Consider the following 23,214-nt stretch of genomic DNA (forward strand, 5'->3'; position numbering starts at 1 on the left):
TGTCAGGCATGTCTGTGGGGCACAGACATGCATACCGGCAAAACACTCATACACATAAAATAATATTAAATACATAAGAAAAAATAAAACTAACTAACAACTAACTAGAGTGGCTGGGGACCCAGTTCAGTGGTAAAGTGTTCACCTAGCATGTGCAAAGCCTTCAGGTTGATCTCAGGTTCCGCAGATGATAAGTAAATAAAGGAAACCATCAAAACAAGGATAAAAAATTACTTTTAATATCTTACGGATTCTATAAGACATAGAATGCAATTTCTTATTTTAAAAAATATTTTCATTCTCTTTTATTGATAATATAACTGAGATATTTATTTTATAGGTTTAAATTACCTTAAGATTGAATGGAATAATTAGCTACAGTGTGGTCCAGAAATGAAAATATACAAAAGAGCTTTATAAACAGATGTATCCCCACTCCCGGTATACTTCAAGTCACAAAGTACATGTTCATTTTTAAAGTAAAGATTACACAAATGAAACTAATTCATCCAATTTTTACCAAGATATGACAAGAAATCTTTATGCGCAAAAAAATGCAGAAATAACCTTAGCAGCTTATATTTAAAGTCTTTACAGCTCACATCGGCTCTACAAAGCCCCACCTCTACGGACAGACAGACGGTCACCGCTGCTACTCCATCTGTCATGCTCACAACAAAAGAGAAAAGGGCTCTAAACACAATGATCAGGATTCTTATACTCTAAACAACTTTCTTTAAAATGTAACAATCAGAGCGTGTTCTATATTTACACTTAGAAGTATGACACACTAAACGTACTGTACATGGAAGAACTTGTATATTGACATAGTATCTTGGAAACATTGCTTCAGCTATATTCATGGTCCACTTAAATTTTCTAGTACACATCAAGTGATTTAAGACAAACATCTACAATGCTATTCTCCTTTTAAGAGCAAAGATATTTAATTTTCATTATTACTGCCTTTGAGAAATACAGTGGTTTTTTTTTAACTCACGAAAATCAAAGTACCTGGTAACAGCATTTGAACAAAACCTGATTAAGTCTCTCCTTTTTAAGACAAGACCAATTGTATTGAGAAATGAAGAGAGCTGAGGATGTAGCTCAGTGGTAGGGTACACCACTTGACTGGCATGTACGAGGTCCTAGATTCAATCCCCAAAGAGAGGAAAATAAAAATAAAGAAAAACTTCTCAAATCAATGAGGAAAAGGTGTCCTTTTATCAACTGGAGCAGAACTCTGAGAAGAAACATAACAAGAACACTACTTTGTTGCTAGCTATGTTTCCCAGATATTCACTTCTCATTCCACTACAATTAAACTGAGTCTGCTGACTTTCATAACACCACACAAGGTCAGATGCTGGAGACGTAGTTCAGAGGTAGAGCGCTTATCTAGCAAGACAGGCGAGAGAGACCCTGAGTTTACTCCCCAGCACAAGGAAAGAAAGGATGGAGAGTCGGGGGATAACAAGCAGTGTTAGAGGGCTGGGGGTGCAGGCCATTGGTGGGGTGCAGGCCATTGGTGGGGTGCAATTAGCATGCATGAGTTTGATCCCAGCACATCGCTAAAAAAGAAAAGGGTCAGGAATGTAGCTCAGTGGTATGGTGCTTGCCTTGCACATGCAAGGCCCTGGGCTCAACTCCCTCAGCACTGAGGGAGAGAAGACAATCATAATTACAGGCTGGGGGTGTGGCATAGTGGGGGACAACCTGTGCCTGGCATGCAAAGGGCCCTGGATTTGATTCCTGTCCCTCCCCGCCTCCATGACCACAATTACAATGAAGTTTGGAATCGTGTGGTGGAACCAATGACAATCTCTTGAATTCCAATACGAACCCACCTCTCCTTCCAAATAGTACTTTAAAATAACCAGCAGTGACCACCCTCAGCATAAGATGGTTTTGCAGGGTTCTAAGGTATAATGTTTGCCATTAAAAAGTATGTCAGAGCAGGCATGGTGGCACATGCCGGAGATCTCAGTACTTGGGAGGCAGAGGCAGGAGGATTGCCACAAATCTAGGCCAGTTTGGTCTCCACAGGGAGTTCCAAGCCAGCCAGGGTTACATATCTAGATCCCATCAAAAAGAAAACAAAACATTATGCTAAGCACTTTCGATCTATGATTTAAAATCCAACAGAAATCAAGTATTAGAGCCCCAGTGGTTCCTGTGACAGGGCAAATGTCCTCTTCAAGTAATGTCTCCCTCACAATTAAGGTAACATTTATATATATATTTCCCTCTGAGAATTTACTGAGGAAAACCATCACAAGTGGTAATTTTTTCTTTTAGTTAAGGTGAAAAAATTGCTTCATAAGTTCATAGGTTGTGAAAGCCACAGCTTGCGAGGGAATACAGCGGATGTAGTTCAGAGACAAGCCACGGTACAGTCCTTTCCGAATCCCATGGTGTCCATAGACATACTTCATGGTCTCCCGCATCGTACTGAAAGACAGTGGGAAAACGATGGAGCAACTACTCTTGAGGGGACAGACAAGACAACCTCAGAACCCAGGAGAGCTTGGTGATTGTTGATTGGTTGGTTTCTTCAGACAGAACCTTGGTCTATAGCTTGGGCTGGCTTTGAACTGTAATCTCCTGCCTCCCACATGCTGGGGAAAGAGGACTATGCCACCAGGCCCAGGCTGCAGTAGCATTTTTTTGTTTTTTGTTTTTTTCCAGACAGGTTTCTCTGTGTAGCTCTGGCTGTCCTGGATCTCGCTCTGTAGCCCAGACTGGCCTTGAACTCACAGAGATCCACCTGCCTCTGCCTCCCATGGGTGATAGGATTAAAGGTGTGCGCCACCACCACAAGGCCCATGGTAGCATTTTTCAAAGAGGCTTAGCTGACCGCGGTTGCTCAAACCTGTAATCCTAGCACTTCAAAAGCTAAACCAGGAGTTTCAGGCCAACATGAGCTACAGAGAGGGACTGTCTTCTCAAAAGCAATACATACTTACATACATAAACACATACATACAAACAAATGAGTCCAGGTGGTACACGCCTATAAGCTTAGCACTTGGGAGATGGAGCAGGAGGACCAGCAGTTCAAAGCTAGCCTTTCTAAATCAAAAGATCACAAGTTCTAGGTCAGGCATGTTGCATACAAAGTTGGAAGCCAATCAGGGCTGCTTGAGATCCTGTCTTTAAAAAGTAGAAATTAGCTGGGCGGTGGTGGAACACTTCTTTTATCCCAGCACTAGGGAGGTAGAGGCAGTCAGGTCTCTGAGTTGGAGGCCAACCTGGTCTACAAAGCTAGTTCCAATATAGCCAAAGCTACACAAAGAAACCCTGTCTCAAAAAACCAACAACCAGGGGCTGGAGAGATGGCTCAGTGGTTAAGAGCACTGGCTGCTCTTCCAGAGGTCCTGAGTTCAATTCCCAGCAGCCACATGGTGGCTCACAACCATCTGTAATGAGATCTGGTGCCCTCTTCTGGCCTGCAGTCATACATGCTATATACATAATAAATAAATAAATCTAAAAAAAAAAAAAAAAACCAACAACCAAAAGATAGAAATCTTTAAAAGAAAACATTACATTTCTAGGTTAGATGTCAGAACACTTACAGGCACTTTTCAGACTCTGCAGGACTGTCCCCAACTGCATTCTCCGACGGGTCACATCAAATGGGTAGCTAGAGAAACAGAAGAATTAAAGACTTAAAAATAACCTCTCGTTTCCTATTTGACAACCACTGAAACCAAACTTCCACATCCACTGGGCATTCCTGTTTTGGAATATTTGTTCACGCTGCATGAAGGTGCTGTGTTTTGCCTCACCTGCCTAAGGCACCTTTGGATTGGTTTAATAAGGAGCTGAATGGCCAATAGCTAGACAGGAGAGGGCAGGCAGAACTTCCGGGCAGAGAGAGGAAGTCAGGGTTCAAATCTGGCGCTGCAGGAGGCACCAGCCAGTCACAGAGGGATAAGGACATACAGAACGGAGGAGAGGTAAAGAGCCACGTGACAGAACATAGCTTAATAGACGCAGGTTAATTTGAGTTGTAAGAGCTAGTTGGAAACAAGCCTAATCTAAAGACCAAGCTTTCATAATTAATAATGTTTCCGTGTCATTATTTGGGGGCTGGCAGTTCAAAGAAAGCTGACAAGAACGACAACCCAGCACTGGGCAGATGGAGGCAGGAGGGTTTGAAGTTCAAAGCCATCCTCAGGTACATAACAAGTTTGAGACCAGTTTTGATTACAAGAAACCCTGTCTCGGGGGTAGGGGGTGGGAAGGGAAATGGAGAGAAAGAGAAGACAGGTTAAGATGTGAGTCAACTGTGAGGAAAGGGCGGGGGGTGACAGAGCCAAAGTGTCATCTAGAACGTAGAGATAGTCTGAGTCCACAGCAGAACTATGGTCCACAGACAGACTTCCACTGCTAAGCAGACACCTCTGTCCTTTGTCCTCCGCAGCATAACACCAGCTTCCATCTGAATCCGCCATCAGCTTTCCCAGGACAATGCTCGTCCTGAGCATCCTCTCCAGCTGACTCTGGTTTTGCTTTTCTCACCCAGGATGCCTGCTGAGTCTGGTCACAACACTCCCTTTCTGCGCCTTCCTGGTGCTTCAGACATGTCATCTCAAAGGCTTTCTGACTTTCTTTCCCTGGAAAGTCCCCGTTGCTCAGTTTCCAGTCACTTCTATCTCACTCTACTTAATCTCTCTTGGTCTAGAGAAATTACGTGAAACTGCCTTCCCAATTTTGACATAGTAATGCATTTATTATAATGTTCTCTCTACATGCCAGCAGATTTAACTCCAGTTAAACACTGTACTGTTTCAATAAAAACAGCTTGGGCACCAGGTGGTGGTGGCGCACGCCTTTCATCCCAGCACTCGGGAGGCAGAGGCAGGCAGATCTCTGTGAGTTCGAGGCCAACCTGGTCTACAAAGTGAGTTCCAAGACAGCCAGAGAAACCCTGCTCAGAGAACCTGAGTTCAGTTCCCAGTACCCACGTCACATCAGTAGCTCACAACCACTGTAAGGCCAGCTCCAGACCTGACCCCTCTTCTGGGCTCTGGAACTGTACTCTTATGCACAAACCCACATTTATACATAGCTAAAAATAAAAACAAAATCTAACTAAAAGGGGCTTGCTGAGTCAGCAATTTTATTTTCTCCTTCAGTGAACCTTACGATGATTCATATACTATCCGGAAAAAAGTAAGTTTTCAAGATTTTAATGCAAAGGGCTTACACACACTTACACTCTCTCTCTCTCTCTCTCTCTCTCTCTCTCTCTCTAAATGGCTCAAACTCCAGAAACTTCTTGTAGGCCAATTGATGTGAACAAATGAATCATCACATTCAAGTGATTCTCTTGCTTTTGTTCAAATAAATCCATAGGAAACTGGGAGGATCTAGATGAATATAATCAACTGTTGGCATGTAATTATCTAAATATACTTATGACAAAGGCATATCTGAAAAAGTACTAAATGAATACTTATCAAGATTAAGCAGCATTTTGTCAGGGAGAGAGGATAAAATGACTAACAGCGTAGACGAGACACAGGAAACGACCTGACGCACAGCTCAAGTTGGGACACTTACGATATCGTCTGGGCTATTGCTCCAGCAACGCCACCACAAAGTAAGTTCACATGGGTCCTCAGAACTAGGACATTGGGATTGTCAGACGAAGGGCGGCCGAGCAGGGTGGGCGCGTAGGAAAGCCCAACGCTCTTCAAGGTACCAAAGGTAAAAAAGGAAACACCTGAAAAGCAAACCATGAGCTCACCATAACACGAACTGAGAAAAAGAGCTTCCTTACATCAAAACGAGTTAGTAGAAGGAACAAAGTATGCATTTCCTAGTCTAGAATAATTGCCTTCATGTAAGATATTTAATTAATATCTATAAATACTAATTCAAAGATCCTACCACTTACCAAAAAAACGATAGCATTGGTTTTCACACACTAGCATACTGTGCATTTACGGGGCAGTAGTGAACACAATTTCATATCACAGAGGAGTAGAATTAAGCAGTATTCCAAGGTTTAAACTGAGTGAAATATAAACTCATAACTCATAATTCAGGGGGGTTCTAAGACACAGTCTCACTATGTAATCCTGGCTGGCCTGAAACTCACTATGTAGATCAGGCTGGACTTAGCCTCTCATGGGCTGAGATTAAAGGCATGCATCACTACACCCAGCCTGTAATTCATAATTTTATATACACATGCATATAATAAATAGATATAATAAAAAAATTTAACTATAAGGACATAGAAGCCAGGCTCAATGGAACCCACCGTCAGCCCAGCACCTGGGAGTCCCAAGCAAGAGGATCAGGATTTCAAGGTCATTCTTAGCTACATAGCAAGTTCAAGGCTAGACTATATATAAATATGCACTCATACAAAACAATACTACAGCAAAACAACAAGAAAATACAGTATGTCTCCAACACATTGAACTTTGAAAACACACAATCAGAGAAGTCAATCACAATATTACTTCCTTTAAATGAAATGCAAACCGGTAGAGATGTAAAAATTAATGGCTGTTTAGACTTGGGAGTCCGTCCTAACTATGGGTGAAGGATGATGTCTAATTGACATGAACTGGACACTTAGATGAACAAATGGTATGGTGTTCTAGTCATAACTCTACAAAGCTGTTATTGAAAAACAACTGAATTGTTTTAGGGTCTGGAGAAATGGCTCAGCCATTAAGAGCACTTGCTGCTTTTGCAAAGGACCCAGCACCCACATGTGCCTTACAGCTGTCTGTAACCCTCTTCTGGCCTCCAAGGGCCATAGGCCGGCATGTGATGTACATACACATGCACAGGCAGAACACTCATACACATAAGTAAGTTTTAAAAGAGACAGTGTTGGGGGTTGGGGATTTAGGTTCGGTCCTCAGCTCCAGAAAAATAAAAGAGAGACAGTGTTTGAGCAAGCATACCAGTCAGTTACAATCCTAGCACTTAGACGCAGGTCCTCAGCTACATAATGAGGCCAGCTCGGACTACAAAACTCATCTAAAAACAAAAATCAAACAAAACAGAAATGAGAGAAAGAGGCTCTTGTACATTACTGGGCTGGCCCCAAACCCCCAATTTTCTGCCTTAACTTCTCAAGTATCTGGAGTTACAGGTATTCCGCATTACGCCCAAACCTCAATGTAGCTGATTTCAGATCCTGAAGCTCTGACCCCCCTCTCCAGTGCCACCATGCATCTTTCTACTTTATTTAAGAAACTTGTGTATATGAGTGTTTGTGTGTGCAGCACATGCATGCCTGGTGCCTGCAGAGGCCAGGAGAGGGTGTCAGACACCTGAACTGGAGTAACAGATGATTGTAAGCTATCATGTGGGGACTGGGAACCAAACCCTGGTCTTCTGCAAGAGCAACCATTTGCTTTGAGCCACTGAACCATCTCGCTAGCCCTAAACCTGCATTCTTAACAACTTAAGTGTTCATTAGTAAGGCTTTAACTAAGTCAGATACTAATAAAAAGACATAAAATTGCATATCTACTCAGTGTACCTAAATAGTAAACTTCATATACACAATGGGCTGAATGACCATATGTGAATCTTCAATCCATCTTCATCATTTAGTAAAAACCACTTTCAGATGGCACGTTATCACTTAACTGACACTGACGACGGAAACACAAAGTAGGATGCTGCCAGTTTCCTGCAGCTTTGCCTTGACCTGCTTTACTTCTGAGATGGAGCCTCACTGTGGAGCCCTGGCTGGCCGGGAGCTCACTCTGTAAACCACGCTGGCTTCCAGCTCCCAGCAATCCGCCTGCCTCTGCCTCTGCCCTGAGTGCTGGGATTAGAGATGTGCACCGCCTGCCTGGCCCGATTTGAACCGTACCTGCATACGGGGCCATTCCCAATATAGTAGGCATCAGACCTCTGTAGAATCCGAGGAAACCGCCTTCCTTTGAATGAAGAAAATCAGAAGATTATATCACATTCATTATGATAAACATCATACTAAAAGCACAGGGCACAACAGAAACGGCCCAGGACTCTCTTGAAACACAGCTACGGACTTGTCAGGATTACTGCTGCCCTGATCATTAACATGGCCCTCCCTCCCTCCCTCCCTCCCTCCCTCCCCCGCTCCTCCACTCTCTTTCTCCTGTGGTACCTGAGATCAAGCCAGGACTGTGCAGGTAAGTGCTCTTCCACTAAGCCACACCCCTAATCTAGTATCATTAATTCCAAATAAAGGGAAAAGTGGATATCCTTTAACATTTTCCTAGCTATGAGAAGACATGCTATCAGTTTGGACAGTGGGATGAAATACCTTAGCATAAATCGTCTTGAATGCATGAATGATCCCTGAATAGGTATGCTCCCCTTTCACCTGGAAGGCGAGGCGCACCCTAACCACATCGAGAGGGTAAGTGCAGATAACTGCTGTCATGCCTGAAAAGAACAGAATCATAAATGAAAAAAAAGTGACATAAACATGTATACACACAAAAAAAATAAATGAACAAATGAATAAATAAATAAATAAATAAGAATATTTAAATACAGGCAAGCCAGGACTACATAGTGAGACTGTATCTCAAAAGTATATATATAATATTTTTGAATAAATATATATTTTTTTTAAAGAGCAGCAAGTACTCTTAACTGCTTGGCCATCTCTCTAGCCCCCCAAATTAAGCACTAAAGAACACTTACTTATCAGATATGAATGTACCTTCATCTTACCTGCCATGGATCCAGCCATTAATCTGTGCACATGACCAGAAACTCCCAGCTTTGTAGTAATGAACTAGAAACCAAAAACACTGAATTAAATAAGATTCTATCTTCTGTGTTAAAGTTGTAAGAGCCAGAGAGATGGCGCAGAGGTTGAGAGCACTTGCTGCTCTTGCAGACAACTTGGATTCGGTTCCCAGCACCCACATGGTAGCTGATAACTGTCCATAACTACAGTTCCACGGGAACTGGCGCCCTCTTCTGGCTACAGAGGCACCAGACATTCACAGTACACACACATCTATATGAAGGCAAACACTCAGATACATAAAATAAAAATGAATCTTTTTTCATTTTTTAAAAATTGGTTTTGGGGCTGGAGAGATGGCTGAGAGGTTAAGAGCACCGACTGAGTTCAATTCCCAGCACCCACATGGTGGCTCATAACCATATGTAATGAGATCTGGCACCCTCTTCTGTATACATAATAAATAAATCAATCTTTTAAAAAAATTAGTTTTATGGGCTGGAGAGATGGCTCAGAGGTTAAGAGCACTGGCTATTCTTCCAGAAGTCCTGAGTTCAATTCCCAGCAACCACATGGTGGCTCACACCATCTGTAATGAGATCTGGTGCCCTCTTCTGGTGAGCACGTGCACATGCAGGCAGAATATTGTATGCATAATAAATAAATCTTTTTTTTGGTTTTTTGTTTTTTGTTTTTCGAGACAGGGTTTCTCTGTGTAGCTTTGGAGCCTGTCCTTGAACTCACTCTGTAACCCAGGCTGGCCTCGAACTCACAGAGATCCACCTGCCTCTGCCTCCCGAGTGCTGGGATTAAAGGTGAGCACCACCACTGCCCGGCAATAAATAAATCTTTAAAAAATTAGTTTTATTTTAGTTTATGGATACAGGTGTTTGTCTATACATGCTTGACACATATGTGCAGGACCAGTAGAGGCCAGAAGGGGGCACTAGATTCTCTAAAACTGCAGTCATAGATGGTTCTGAGCTACCATGTAGGTACTGGGAACTGGTTCAAACCTGGGTCCTTTTGAAGGACAGCCAATGCCTTTAACCACTAAGCTATCTCCAGCCCCCCAAATAAATCCTTTTTTAAAAAATGTAAAGTTGGAGAAAGCTGGTGAAGATGTAATTGAACAAGGAGGCCATGTTCCAGCGCCGGCAAGCAGCAGAACTTGGCCACATGGTTCTGACTTTAGAGTCAAGGATACAAAAAGGCATTATGGAACCTGGCACTGTGACTAAGAAAAGTCACTGAGGCCAGGCATGTGTCAGGGGTGTCCCTAAACGAAGCCCAGAGAAGCCACTGTGTGAAGCTGGGAAGGAGAAGCCAGGATTGCTTTGGAGACCTCAAGATGTTAGAGATGCCAGAGTCGTGTAATATCTGCCATGACTGCTAACAGGGAGTGGAATCAGTCCAAGAGAAAGATGTGTGTTGCAGTCAACAAAGCTGAAAAGAGTTGGTGATCTGAAGAGCGTTTTGATATCAGACATGGAGATACAGAGTTTGGATTTTTGGAACAGTAATGTATATCCTGGGCCATTATATGTTGGAAGTATGTGATCTGTTTTTTTTATTTTGATTTTTATAAGGGATTACAATTAGGAGATTGCATGAATTTCAGAAGAGGCTTTGGACTTTTAAACACTGTTGAGACTGTTATAGACTATAGGGACTTTTGAAGTTGGATGAATGCATTTTTACATTATCATATGGCTACAAACTTTTGGGGACCAGGGAGTAGAATGTGATGGTCTGAAAGAAAATGGCTCCCAAAATGAGTGGCACTATTAGGAGGTGTGGCTTTATTGGAGTAGGTGTGGTCTTGTTGGAGGAAGTGTGTCACTGTGGAAGCAGACTTTGAGGTTTTCTTTAGATCAAGATTTAGAACTCTCCAAACCATGTCTGCCTGCAAGCTGCCATATTCCCAGCTGCCATGCTCCCTGCCATGATGATAATGGACTGAATCACTGAAACTGTAAGCCACCACCACAATTAAATGTTCTTCCTTTATTAAAAAAAAAAAAAAAAAGTAAAGTTGGAGGCTTTACATATTGGCGCACGCCTTTAATCCCAGCACTTGGGAGGCAGAGGCAGGGTGATCTCTAAGTTGAGGCCAGCCTGGTCTACACAGTGAGTTCCAGAACAGCCAGGCTGTGACACAGAGAAAACCTGTCTCAAACAAACAAACAAACAAACAAACAAAAAAGAGAAAACAAAAACAAAACGGCAAAGTTAGGCTGGATGTGGTGTTACATGCTTTTAATCCAGCAGAGGCAGGCAAATTTCTAAATTCAAGGCCAGCCTAAGTCTACAAAGAAAGTTTCAGGATAGCCAATGATACACAGAGAAACAAATTAGAAAGGACAAAGGAAACTTAATAAGTATAGTAGGAAAAGCTGTTGAAGCACTGCTCTAAAATAACAGACTTCCATAACATGATTTCACTTATTTAGTAACAAAATCCCAAACTGGAGATCTGATTCATTGGTAAGACATTGCCTAGGATGCTCAAGGCTCTGAGCTGTAACAGCAAAATACCTGTATGCATGCGTGTGTATGTGTGTGATTTTATATATATATATTATTATATAATATATATTTTAATTATATACCATTGAAAACATATAAACGTAAGAGAATATAATTATAAAAGAAAAGCTGCACTGGTATTCTCAGAGAACTGGAGAACAAAATGTCTATTAAATGGGCTGGAAAAGCCTGCTAGTTGTGGCACACACCTTTAATACCAGCACTCGGGAGGCAGAGGCAGGTGGATCTTTGTGAGTTCGAGGCCAGCATGGTCTATAGAGGGAGTTCCAGGACAGGCACCAAAGCTATATAGAGAAACCCTATCTCAAAACACAAAAACAAACAAACAAAAATCCTATTAATATATTATGAATTTATTTCTCTTTTTTAGAAAACATTTTAATTTTTTTCTTGGTTTTTTGAGACAGGGTTTCTCTGTGTAGCTTTGTGCCTTTCCAGGAACTCACTTGGTGACCCAGGCTGGCCTCGAACTCACAGAGATCCGCCTGCCTCTGCCTCCCAAGTGCTGGGACCACCGCCTGGCTAATTTTTATTCATTTTCTTTTGTGTATGTACGTGTGTGTGTGTGTGTGTGTGTGTGTGTGTGTGTGTGTGTAGGTGTGTGTGTGTGATTGAGCACATTCATGGAAGTTAGGGACAACAGAAAGGAGTCAGCTATCTACCACCTGGATCCAGGGGCTGAATTTAGCTTGTTAGGCAAAAGCTACCCTTACCCATAAGCCACTGCACTGACCCTATATTTGTCTTTTTGAAAGACATTTTTTTTCCAAACCTTTTGTTTTTCGGGACAGGGTTTCTCTGTGTAGCTTTGGAGCCTGTCCTGGAACTCACTCTGTAGCCCAGGCTGGCCTTGAACTCACAGAGATCTACCTGCCTCTGCCTCCCAAGTGCCGGGATTAAAGGCGTGCGCCACCACCTCAAGTCACTTTTGAGCTGGGCATGGTGGCACATGCCTACAATTCCAGCACCTGAGAGGTGGAGAAGGAAATACTAGGAGTTCAAAGCCAGCCTGACATAGTAGATTGCAGACCCCATCTCAAAACAAACAGGAAATGGGGAGATGCTCAGTTGGGAAAGTGCTTGCCACAGAAGCATAAAAACCTGCATCACTGCACCCAGCCTTCACCACCAGGAAGCACACGGTCCCAGGCTCATCCCCAGCACCAGAAAGAATTCCACTGCAGAGCATGGCGGTATACCACGTAATCCCTGGATGTGGGAGGCAGAGGCAGATGATCATCTGTTCAAAACCAGCCTGGGCTTTACATGAAGACACGGTTTCAAAACAACACAGGTCGGAAGGACCTACAAATGACTCAGCAGTCAAGGCCCTTGCCACCAGCCTGACAACCTGAGCCCAAACCATGGGACCCACATGATGGAAGGACTTCCACACACTGTTCTCTGTCTGACTTCCACGGGGACACCACAGCATGCTCACACACACACACACACACACACACACACACACACACACACACACACACACATGTACATATGTCTGGTATTAAACATAATATTCCAAGAGATGAAAGAGAAAAATCCGACTACCGTTTTATAATGCTCAAATGCCATGAACTGGATCGCACCGTAGGGAAAGATTCGAATCATCATGGCGCCATTTCCTTTATACAAGCCAAGGTAGCCTTCCTTCTGGGGAACAGCACGCAGTGTAGACAGTACCCCTATTTATGGAAAGAGTTGACAAGAAAAGCACTGTTAAAGTCATGAAAACTCTGTGAGTCAGGTGTGTGGCTCACATGCATAATCCTTCTTAACTGGTTCTGCTTGGGTCTCCTTTTTCTGTTAGCATGTATTTATTTATACTGGGTGTGTGTTTGAGACTGTGTGCCCATGGTGTGTTCATGTCATTGTGCATGGGTGAGGTCAGAAGACAACCTCGAAGAGTCAGTTCTCTCCTTCATATTTATATGGGTTCTGGGGATCCAACTCAAGTCATTAGGCCTATATGGCAAGCATTTTACCCACGGAGACCTCTTGCGGGCCTTCATGTTTGTTCTTTTTTCTTTCTTTTTTGTTTTTGGTGTGTGTGTTGTTTTGTGACAGGGTCTAACTATGTAGCTCCACCTGGCCTGAAGCTTACAGAGATCTGCCCACCTCTGCCTCCTGAATACAGGATTAAAGACATGTGCCCCAGGAGGCTCATGGAGGAAGATGGCCTACTCAAGGTCAACCTAGGCATATAAGTTTGAGGCCAACCTAAACAACAGTATGCCTCTCCTCCAATAAAAATACCTAAATTCAAATTTTCAGAGAAAACACTGATAGAGATTATGCAATTTCATGAGTGTTGTGTTTTCTTAGAGAGGTTCCCCTATAACACCGGCTGGCCTCAAACAAACACACTACACAGCCAAGAATTACCTGGAAGTCCTGATCCTCCCTTTTTTTTTTTTTTTTTTTAAAAGTATACAGTGTTCTGCCTGCATGTACACCTGCAGGTCAGAAGAGGGCGCCAGATCTCATTACAGGTGGTTGGGAGCCACCATGTGGGTGCTGGGAATTGAACTCAGGACCTCTGGGAAAACAGCCAGGGCTCTTAACCTCTGAGCCATCTCTCCAGACCCCTACCTCATCATTCAAGTGCTGGGATTGTTAGTGTGCATCACTATGCCCCACCACAAATTGTAATTTCTCTTTTTTTTAAACAATTTATTTATTTTACTTTATCTATACAACTGTTTGGCCTACATGTGTGTCTGCATTACTGAGTGCCAGGAGCCCAAAAAGCTCAAGCCGGGTGGTGGTGGCACACTCCTTTAGTCCCAGCACTTGGGAGGCAGAGGCAGGTGGATCTTTGTCAGTTCGAGGCCAGCCTGGTGTACAGAGCAAGCTCCAGGAAAGGCGCAAAGCTACACAGAGAAACCCTGTCTCAAAAAAAAAAAAAAAAAAAAGCTCAAAAGAGGGCGTTGAACCCCCTGGAACTGGAGCACTCTGTGGGTGCTGGGACCTGAACCCAGGTCCTCTACAAGAATAACAAGAGCTTCCGACCTTTGAGCCATCTCTCCAGCCCACAAGTAGTGATTTCGACATAATAGTTGAACTGAATCATGTATCTAAATCATATCAGTAAGCTTTACTACTATAAAATATAAAGTTTACCACTGAGATGGACATGGGGTGCACACCTCTAATCCCAGTACTGGAAAGGCAGAGGCAGGTGGATCTCTGTGAGTTCAAGGCCAGCCTGACCTACATAGTAAGTTTCAGAACAGCCAGGGCTATGTAAAGAGACCCTATACCAAAAAAAAAAAAGCTGGGCAGTGGGGGTGCAGGCCTTTAATGCCAGCACTAAGGAGGCAGAGGCAGGTGGATCTCTGTGAGTTCAAGGCCAGCCTGGTCTACAAAGAGAGTTCCAGGACAGTCAGGACTACAGAAAGAAACCCTGTCTCGAAATACCAAAAGGATTAGATAGATAGATAGATAGATAGATAGATAGATAGATAGATAGGTAGATAGATAGACAGACAGATAGATAAACAACACAACAAAAAACCTTGCCACCGCAAGAACAGCTATGTCTTAAAAACTTGCATTCACAATCATAGCGAACTGCACTGAATGAGCCAGAGGCCCCCAACAAGATTAAGGACAGTAATCAATATACCTGAGCTTCAGGTTGTACTGAGGATCACAAGATCCATCTGCGACGATGAGAGAAGGTTCCTCAGGCTGGTTTACACACAAGTTTGTTTCCACGGGGAAACAGCCAGGAAAAGGAAGGGACAGGAACAGCAGGTATCTCTGGGTACTAGGTACTGTGGGAGAGCTGACTGGCAGAGTTCTGGCTTAGCATGTGTGAGGCACCAGGTTCAATAATCAGCACCAAAAACAAACTTTAAAAATTAGTCAGCCAGAAGGCGGTGACACACGCCTTTAATCTCAACACCAGGGAGGCAGAAACAGGCGGATCTCTGAGGTCAGCCTGGTCTACAGAGTGAGTTCCAGGACAGCCAGAGCCATACAGTGAAAGACTGTCTCAAAAAGCCAAACCAAAAAATAAGTCTACCAACTGCAACTGCTTAATGTGAGGATACTTTTTCTCTTGGGGATACTGACAAAGGACTCAGGTCTACTCCACCTCTGGATATCTTTACAGTCTATCCACATGAATTGTGGGAGCCCACAGAGGTTTCCTAGTGAGATCTGAGCTTGCTTTACCCAGCAGGGCTGCATAAGAGGATGAATGGGCCACAGGCCTGAGTACCAGGTGTTTCGAAGAGTCTACACTTGGCTGTATCTAGCAGGGAGAGGTCTGTTGCCTCGCCCCACGGCATTGTTATAAAAATCCCTTCTGAATAAAGTTCTGGGATGGTGGATAAGGATCCAGGCCCTCCTGAGGTTATCCTGTGTTTCTATCTGTCTCTCTCCCCTCTTTATTTCTGTCTAAATTTCTTATCCTTTACTTCTCAAGAGTAAAATGGGGGGAAAAAGTGGGAGCGGGCCCCCACAATGAATCACTAATCCAATTAGCAGGATCCATTTGGTACGTGCCAAGACACCCAGCAGATATCCGAATACTATGTTTTTCCTGTACAAACATACTTAAGATAAACTTTAATTCATAAACCAGGCACAATGAGCTGTGCAGGGCTCCAGTGACGTCAGCCCTCAGAGGGCTGAGACAGAAGGATCGCCATGAAACTGAGGCCAATCTGTGCTACCTAGTGAATCCTAGGCTAGCCTAGGCTACAGTGAGATCTTATACTGAAAAACTAAAAATTATTTAAGGAAAATAGATAAAATATATTGGCATGGGGACTCATGCCAATACTCCAAGTATTTGGGTGGCTGAGGCAGGAGTCCAACGTCAGCTTGGACTACATAGTTACAGGATAGCCAGAGCTGCAGGGGAGGCCTGGTCTCAAAAACAAACAAACAAAAACCCAAAAAATAGAGGGAGGGATTAGTCCCTTGCAAAGCTCGTCCCAAACACTAACTCTCTTTCACTCCTCTCTCCACGAGAAAACAGGTAGGTAATGTTTCATTCCTTTCCATCTTGAGCATCTGTCCTAGCTAGTTGTTACGTCAATTTGACACAAGCTAGAGTCATGTGAGAGGGAGAACTCAGCTGAGAAAATGCCTCCATAAAACAGGGCTGTAGGCAGGCCTGCGGGGCATTTTCTTAATCAGTGGTTGATGCGGGAGGGCCCAGCCCACTGTGAGTGCACCATCCCTGGGCAGGTGGTCCCTGGTTCCATAAGAGAGTAGACCAAGCAAGCTATAAGAAGCAAGCCAGTCGGCAGCACCCCTCCATGGCCTCTGCATCAGCTCCTGTCTCCAGGTTCCTGCCCTGCTTGAGTTCCTGACTTCCTTCAGTGACTGACTGTGATGTAGAAGAGTAAGCCAAACAAACCCTTTCCTCCCCGACTTGCTTGTGGGTGTGGTGTTTCACCCCAGCAGTAGAAACCCACACTAGGGCAGCACCTGTGACTCACCTAAATGTTTATAATGGTGGTTGTGAGCTTGTAATAAAACCTTCACTCGATCCAAAGGAGCAACTGTGGTTTTGGCACAGCACCCAGCAATACCTAAGAGAAAACGGAAAGGTCAGAAAGAAACTGGATACCATCTCTTCCTAAAGGGAAATCATCACGGGGCCGGTCAGTACGCCAACTATGGTTCAGTTTGGTCTCCATGGGTAGAACTGCTTAGTAATAGTGTTATGCTGATGATTGGCCCCATTCCCTGTAACTTAAAAGCAAGTTCTAAGAGTATACAGCAATGCAAAACCCAATGTCTGATGAGCAAGTTACCCAACTGGGAAGTTCTATTTAAAACTCTCTTCTTGTAGAAATATGTTTTTCACTAAAACATCAAAACCACCTTTGCCCGTGAGATGAGTCATTCATCTACAATGCAGCAGTATACATTTGGTGCCCATACTGTTGCACTGGCACATAGGTATGCATGGAAGCAGAGACATGCTTAAAGGAAGTCCACTTAGATCCGGAGTTTTCAGCCCACCAATAAGGATGGTTCAAAAATGATCAAATGGAGGACACGGCAGCACACACCAGCCTTTGGGAAGTTAAGGCAAGAGGATTGCTGTGAGTTCCCTTTGCTGCAGATGCACACTTCCAGGCCAATTTGAACTACAGAGTGAGATCATATCTCAAAAAAAAAAAAAAAATGAAGCAGGGAGCAGCCCATGCCTTTAATCCCAGCACTTGGGAGGCAGAGGTCCTAAGTATGGACCAAGTGTAGACTATGTTTCAGGGGGTTGGGGATTTAGCTCAGTGGTAGAGTGCTTGCCTAGCAAGTGCAAGGCTCTGGGTTTGATCCTCAGCTCCTCAGCTCTAAAAAAAAAGACTATGTTTCAGTTCATAACTGCTATGTTAACTTTAGCTCCAAAGCAGAAGTAGTCCAACTGTCTGTCCATGCTCAGATGTGTAAGTTTGAGGTCAGCCTGGTCTATATAGTGAGTTCCAGGACATCCAGGGCTACAGGGCTACATAGACAGACACTGTCTTTTTTTTTTTTTTTTTTTTTGGTTTTTCTCTGTGTAGCTTTGCGCCTTTCCTGGATCTCGCTCTGTAGCTCAGGCTGGCCTCGAACTCACAGAGATCTGCCTGCCTCTGCCTCCCGAGTGCTGGGATTAAAGGCATTCGCCACCAACGCCCGGCTATGAGAGACCTTTATTTAAGAAAAAAATAAAGGCCTGGTGGTGGTAGCACCCACTTTAAATCCCAGCACTCAGGAGGCAGAGGCAGGTGGATATCTGTGACTGAGAGGCCAGCCTGGTCTACAGAGTGAGTTCCAGGACAGCCAGAGTTGTTACACAAAGAAACTCTGTCTCAGAAAAAAGAAAGAAACATAAAAGAAAGAAAAGGAATTTTAGGAGTTTGAGAGATGATTCAGCAGTTAAGAGCTGGTGACTCTTCCAGAGGACCTGAGTTTGATTGCTGGCACCTACACAGTGGCTCAAAACCATCTGTAATTCCAGCACCAGGACAGCCTCCTCTGGCATCCACTGGTACTCTCTGCATATGGTGTGAAGACATACATATAGGCAAAACACCCATGCACATAAAATAAAAATAAAGCTGGGCAGTGGTGGCGCACGCCTTTAATCCCAGCACTTGGAAGGCAGAGGCAGGCGGATCTCTGTGAGTTCGAGGCCAGCCTGGGCTACAGAGTGACAGCCCAGTCTACAGAGTTCCAGGACACCCAGGGCTACACAGAGAAACCCCATCTCAAAAATCAAAACCAACAAAAACGAAACAAAACAAAAAAAACCTTTGTACAGACAAGAATGACACAGTATTGTACAACTGAAGCCTCGATTCAGTTTGGTGAGATCCATCCATATTGGCAAGTACCGCAGCAGTCTGTTTATTTTCAGTATTTTCAGTAGTATCTCATTATTGTATCATATTTACTTACACATCCGAGCATGGACAGACAATTGGACTACTTCTGCTTTGAGCAAAAGTCAACATAGCAGTTATAGACTGAAACATAGTCTACCCTTGGTCCATTCTTAGGATTTGTTCCAAGTTCCTGCGTACAAATATGCAGCTTTATAGGTAACTGCTCCAGCAGGTCTTCTGAGTGGCTCTGCTGTTCTCCACCATCGCCAGCAGTATATGACAGTCCTAGCTGCTAGTTGAATGTCCCCAAGCAAGGGCAATGTCCACTCCTCTCTCCCCATCTGTGGTGGTTTTGACGAGGAGTCTCACCTAAATCTCAGGCATTTGAATAGCTGGTCCACGGTTAGTGGATGTTTGGGGAGGAAGTGTGGCCTTGTTGGGGGAGCTGTGCCACTGAGGGCTCTGGGGTTTCAAAAGACTCACACCATTCCCAGGGGATTCAGATGTGAGTTCTCAGCTGCTGCTCCAGCCAGATGCTGAATCCAGTCCACCACCATGGACTGCTATTCCTCTGGAACTGTAAACCCCAAAGAGGGTCTTTCTTCTCTAAGCTGCTTTGGCCATGCATGTTTTATCACAGCAATAGAAAAGAAACAAATACACCATCAGACACCACAAAAAGGCTCTAATTATAGCCTCCAGTCAGACAGTTACATCCTTGCTCAAGCCACAGCAAGTCACCCTTGACCCCTCCTCCCCACACGTCATCGATGAGAAAATCCTGCTTGAACCAGGTCTGGTGGCTCATTCCTGTAGCCTCAGCACTCAAGGCAAGGGAGGCAGGATACTGGGAAGGCACAGGCAGAAGGAGTTCCACAAGTCTGAAGCCAGCTTCAGTTACATAGTGAGTTCCATGACAGCCTGAGCTAGCTTAAGATCCTGCCTCAAGAAACAAAAATATGGCCGGGCGCGGGTGGCGCACGCTTTTAATCCCAGCACTAGGGAGGCAGAGGCAGGTGAATCTCGGAGTTCAAGGCCAGCTTGGTCTCCACATCCAGGGCTACACAGAGAAACCCTGTCTTGAAAAGCCAAACAAACAAACAGACAAAATCAAACAGATTTGCAGGCTCATGCCTATAATCCCAGAACTTAGTAAAGGAGGAAATTCAGGTGCTTGAGATCATCCTTACCTACAACGTGAGGTCAAAGCTAACCTGGGCTACATAAGAAACTATCTCCATGGGCTGGCAAGATGGCTCAGTGTGCACGTAGTCTCAAAGTCTGAAGATCTGAGTTCAGTCCTCAAGATGCACATGGTGGAAGAAGAGGATTGACTCCCACAGCTGTTCTGACCACCACACTCTTGCTTGGCATGCCCATACCCACAAACATGCCAACAATAAACAAACAAACAAGCAAGCCAATGTAATGTTTTAAATATTATTTTGTACATGAGTGATTTCCCTGAACGTGTGTTTGTGCACTACATGCATGCCTGGCACCCAGTGAGATCAGAAGAGGGCATCAGATCCCCTGGGACTGGAGTTAACAGACATTCGTGGGTGTCATGTAGGTGCTGGCAATCAAATCTGGCTGCTCTAAAAGAGCAATAAGTGCTCTTAACTGCTGAGCCAACTCTCTGGCCCCCAAATGTAGTTTTTAAAGGCAGGATCTGATGAGATAGCTTAATGGGTTAAAATGTTGGCCAACAAGCCTAAAGGACCTGAGTTTGATTCCCAGGGCGACATAACAGGAGAAAACTGGCACAAGTTGTCCTCTAAGTACCACATGAGAGTTGTGACACGTACACACACACACACACACACACACACACACACACACACACACACACACAAACATACACAGGAAACAGGATCAGCTGAGGAGTTAGCGAGGTGAGTTTAAATGTGCCCTGTTCTACTTCTCTGATCTTTTACCATTCACTCCAATACCTGGCTCCAGATTTGTTTTTATTAATAAGACCTTTTAAGATTTGTGCTACAGATAACCACCTGCTACACATTAAAGGAGTGTGCCACCATGCCCAGCCAACAGATCTTTCTTTTGTTCTCATACACACACACACACACACACACACACACACACACACACAGGCTCAGGTGTTCCAGTATTAATAAAGAGATGTCTTTCATTGTTGTTGTTTTGGTTTGGTTTGGTTTGGTTTGGGGGGCACGGTTTCGAGAGAGCATTTCCCTGTGTAGCTTTGGAGACCATCCTGGAACTGGCTCTGTAGACCAGGCTGGTCTCAAACTCACACACATCTGCCTGCTTCTGCCCCCCAAGTGCTGGGGTTAAAGGCGTGCACCACCACTGCCAGGCTTGTTTAGTTTTTCAGACAGGTTTTCTCAGTATAGCCCTGGCTGTCCTGGAACTCACTGTGTAGACCAGGCTGGCCTCGAACTCACATAGATCCACCTGCCTCTGCCTCCTAAGTGATGGAACTAAGAGATGTCTTTTCAATCTGCAGAAGAAAATAATTACATTCTCAATACCACTGCAAGTTATGGATACAATCTTTCCACAAGTCCTCATGATGTGGTTTTTTTTTTCATTGCCAGTCATAAATGATTAAGTGATGACAACTCAAACAATCAGTCATTGTGGGGAGGGGGAGGTAAGAGATAGAAACATCTGCACACAGAAAGGGAGAGGAAATCTGAGACATGTAAACCCTCTGTCTTGCAGCCAAAGCCACAGTGCTTCTTTTCAAGCAGTTGCAGCTTGTTTACCCCCGATTCCTGGAATGAGTTTTGGTCGTAGGCAGTTTTGCACAATACCCCTAGTCATTTTAGTTTTGTTTCTGAGACACGGTATCACTATGCATTCCTAGCTCGCCTGGAACTTGCTATGAAGACCAGATGACCTCAAACTCAAGATCTGCCTGCCTCTGCATCCCCAGTGCTCAGATTCAAGGCACATGCCACCACATCCAGCTCATATCCTAGTCTAGTTTTTAAAAGCTGGCCTCCAGAGATGGATAGTGGTGGCACATGCCTGTAATTCCAGCACTTGGGAGGTAGAGGCAGGAGAATCAGGAGTTCAAAGCCAGCTTCAACTACATAAGGAGGCTGGGGTGGGGTGGGGTGGGGCTACATGAAATAGTCTTATATTCTCAACCTCCCCCCTCCTCCTCTATCACACACACACACACATACACACAGAGAGAGAGAGAGAGAGGAAGGAGTCGCGAGTGCAAGCTGGCCTCCATCTCCAATATTTGGTTTTTCCTTTTAAGCAAACAGCAAAATCCAAGCCTACACTGACACTCGGGTTATTTGTAACAGAAAGGGGTGCCCATCCTGTCCCACCGAAGGGGATCCTTTTCTTTTCAACCACAGGGAACAGGTGCTTGGTTCGTTCCTTCCAGGTCGAGGGATTAGACCGGACGGCAGCGGCTGAGATAAACGCCCGGCTGGACGCTGCAGCACAAGTCCCGGGGCTGTCACGGCAGCCGGCGGCCCTGACCCGCCGGCGGCCCGGCTTCTCCACCCCATCCCCCGGGTCCCGGCGGCGGACACCTACCCCCGGCCAAGAAGGAACGCAGCCAGTAGAAGTCTCGGCGCGAGGTCTGGCCTCCGCTCCCCGCCGCCTGCGGCCCCGCGGGTGCAGGGTCGGCCGCCGGCAGGGCCGCCGCCGCCGCCGCCGCCGCCGCCGCCGCCATCGGGACCTGCGCCACGTCCCGAGCCACCGCTGCCAACTTACAGAACACTGGGCAGCACCATGGCTGGAGCCGGCTCTGACAGGAGCCGGGCCGCCGGGTGGGCGGGGCCAGAGGATGCCCGTGGCGCGGCGGCGCGGAATGATGACGCACGAGCCGCTGGGTCCCGGCCGAGGGGGTCCGCGGGTGAGGGCGGAAGTGGGCGTCACCCAGGGGGGGCTTGGGCGCTCGGGGTCCTGGTGTCCTGGCTGGGGGTTCGTGGGAAGCTGGTCCTTCAAAGCTCGCCACCTCTTTAGCCGGACGAGGTGGTTCAGGCCTGCAGTCTCAGCACCCCCAAAAGCCTGATGCAGGAGAATGGAGCTCAGTGTCAGCTTGAGCTGCAATAGTGAGACCCTCCGTCCGGCTCATGCCTGTAATTCCAGCACTCTTCAGGATTCTGAAGGAGGAGGATCACCTCCAGAACAAGGCCAGCCTAGGCATCAAATTGAGTTCCAGGCTATCCAGGGTTTGCAGAGAGAGATTCCATCTCAAAATAAAAACCTAGGCCGGCAAGATGGCTCAAAGGGCAGAGGCACTTGCCACTAGGCTGGACTACCTGAGTTATCTCCAAGACCCTCTTAGTTGAAGGAGACAAGTGATTCCCACAAGTTGTTCTCTGACCGCCACACATGTACCATGGCAGCACCCACACGCACGCACGCGCGCGCGCGCGCGCGCACACACACACACACACACACACACACACACACACACACACACACACAATAAATGTTGAGGACTGGAGAGATGGCTCAGCGGTTAAGAGCACACTTGTTCTTGCAGAATACCTGGATGGGTTCGGTTCCCAGCAGCCACATAGTGGCTCGCACGCAAATCGTGCATAACTCCAGCTCCAGGAAATCCTGGAGTCTCTTCTGACT

General features: G+C 45.2%; 1 protein-coding gene across 1 annotated transcript; it reads right to left on the reverse strand.

Moving 5' to 3' along the window:
• Window positions 1-217: 217 nt before the first annotated feature.
• On the reverse strand, window positions 218-22,940 carry Slc25a16 (solute carrier family 25 member 16). The gene is given in 10 exon segments (XM_052744850.1): window positions 218-2,451; window positions 3,579-3,597; window positions 3,600-3,646; window positions 5,572-5,734; window positions 7,859-7,925; window positions 8,297-8,418; window positions 8,713-8,776; window positions 12,833-12,966; window positions 16,741-16,833; window positions 22,159-22,940. Coding segments are annotated over 10 exon segments (1,005 nt in total). The 5' UTR covers window positions 22,298-22,940; the 3' UTR covers window positions 218-2,294.
• Between the last annotated feature and the right edge of the window lie 274 nt (window positions 22,941-23,214).

Source organism: Peromyscus californicus, unplaced genomic scaffold (genome assembly GCF_007827085.1).
Source record: "Peromyscus californicus insignis strain IS unplaced genomic scaffold, ASM782708v3 Scaffold_19__1_contigs__length_69161282, whole genome shotgun sequence".
Lineage (NCBI taxonomy): Eukaryota > Metazoa > Chordata > Mammalia > Rodentia > Cricetidae > Peromyscus > Peromyscus californicus.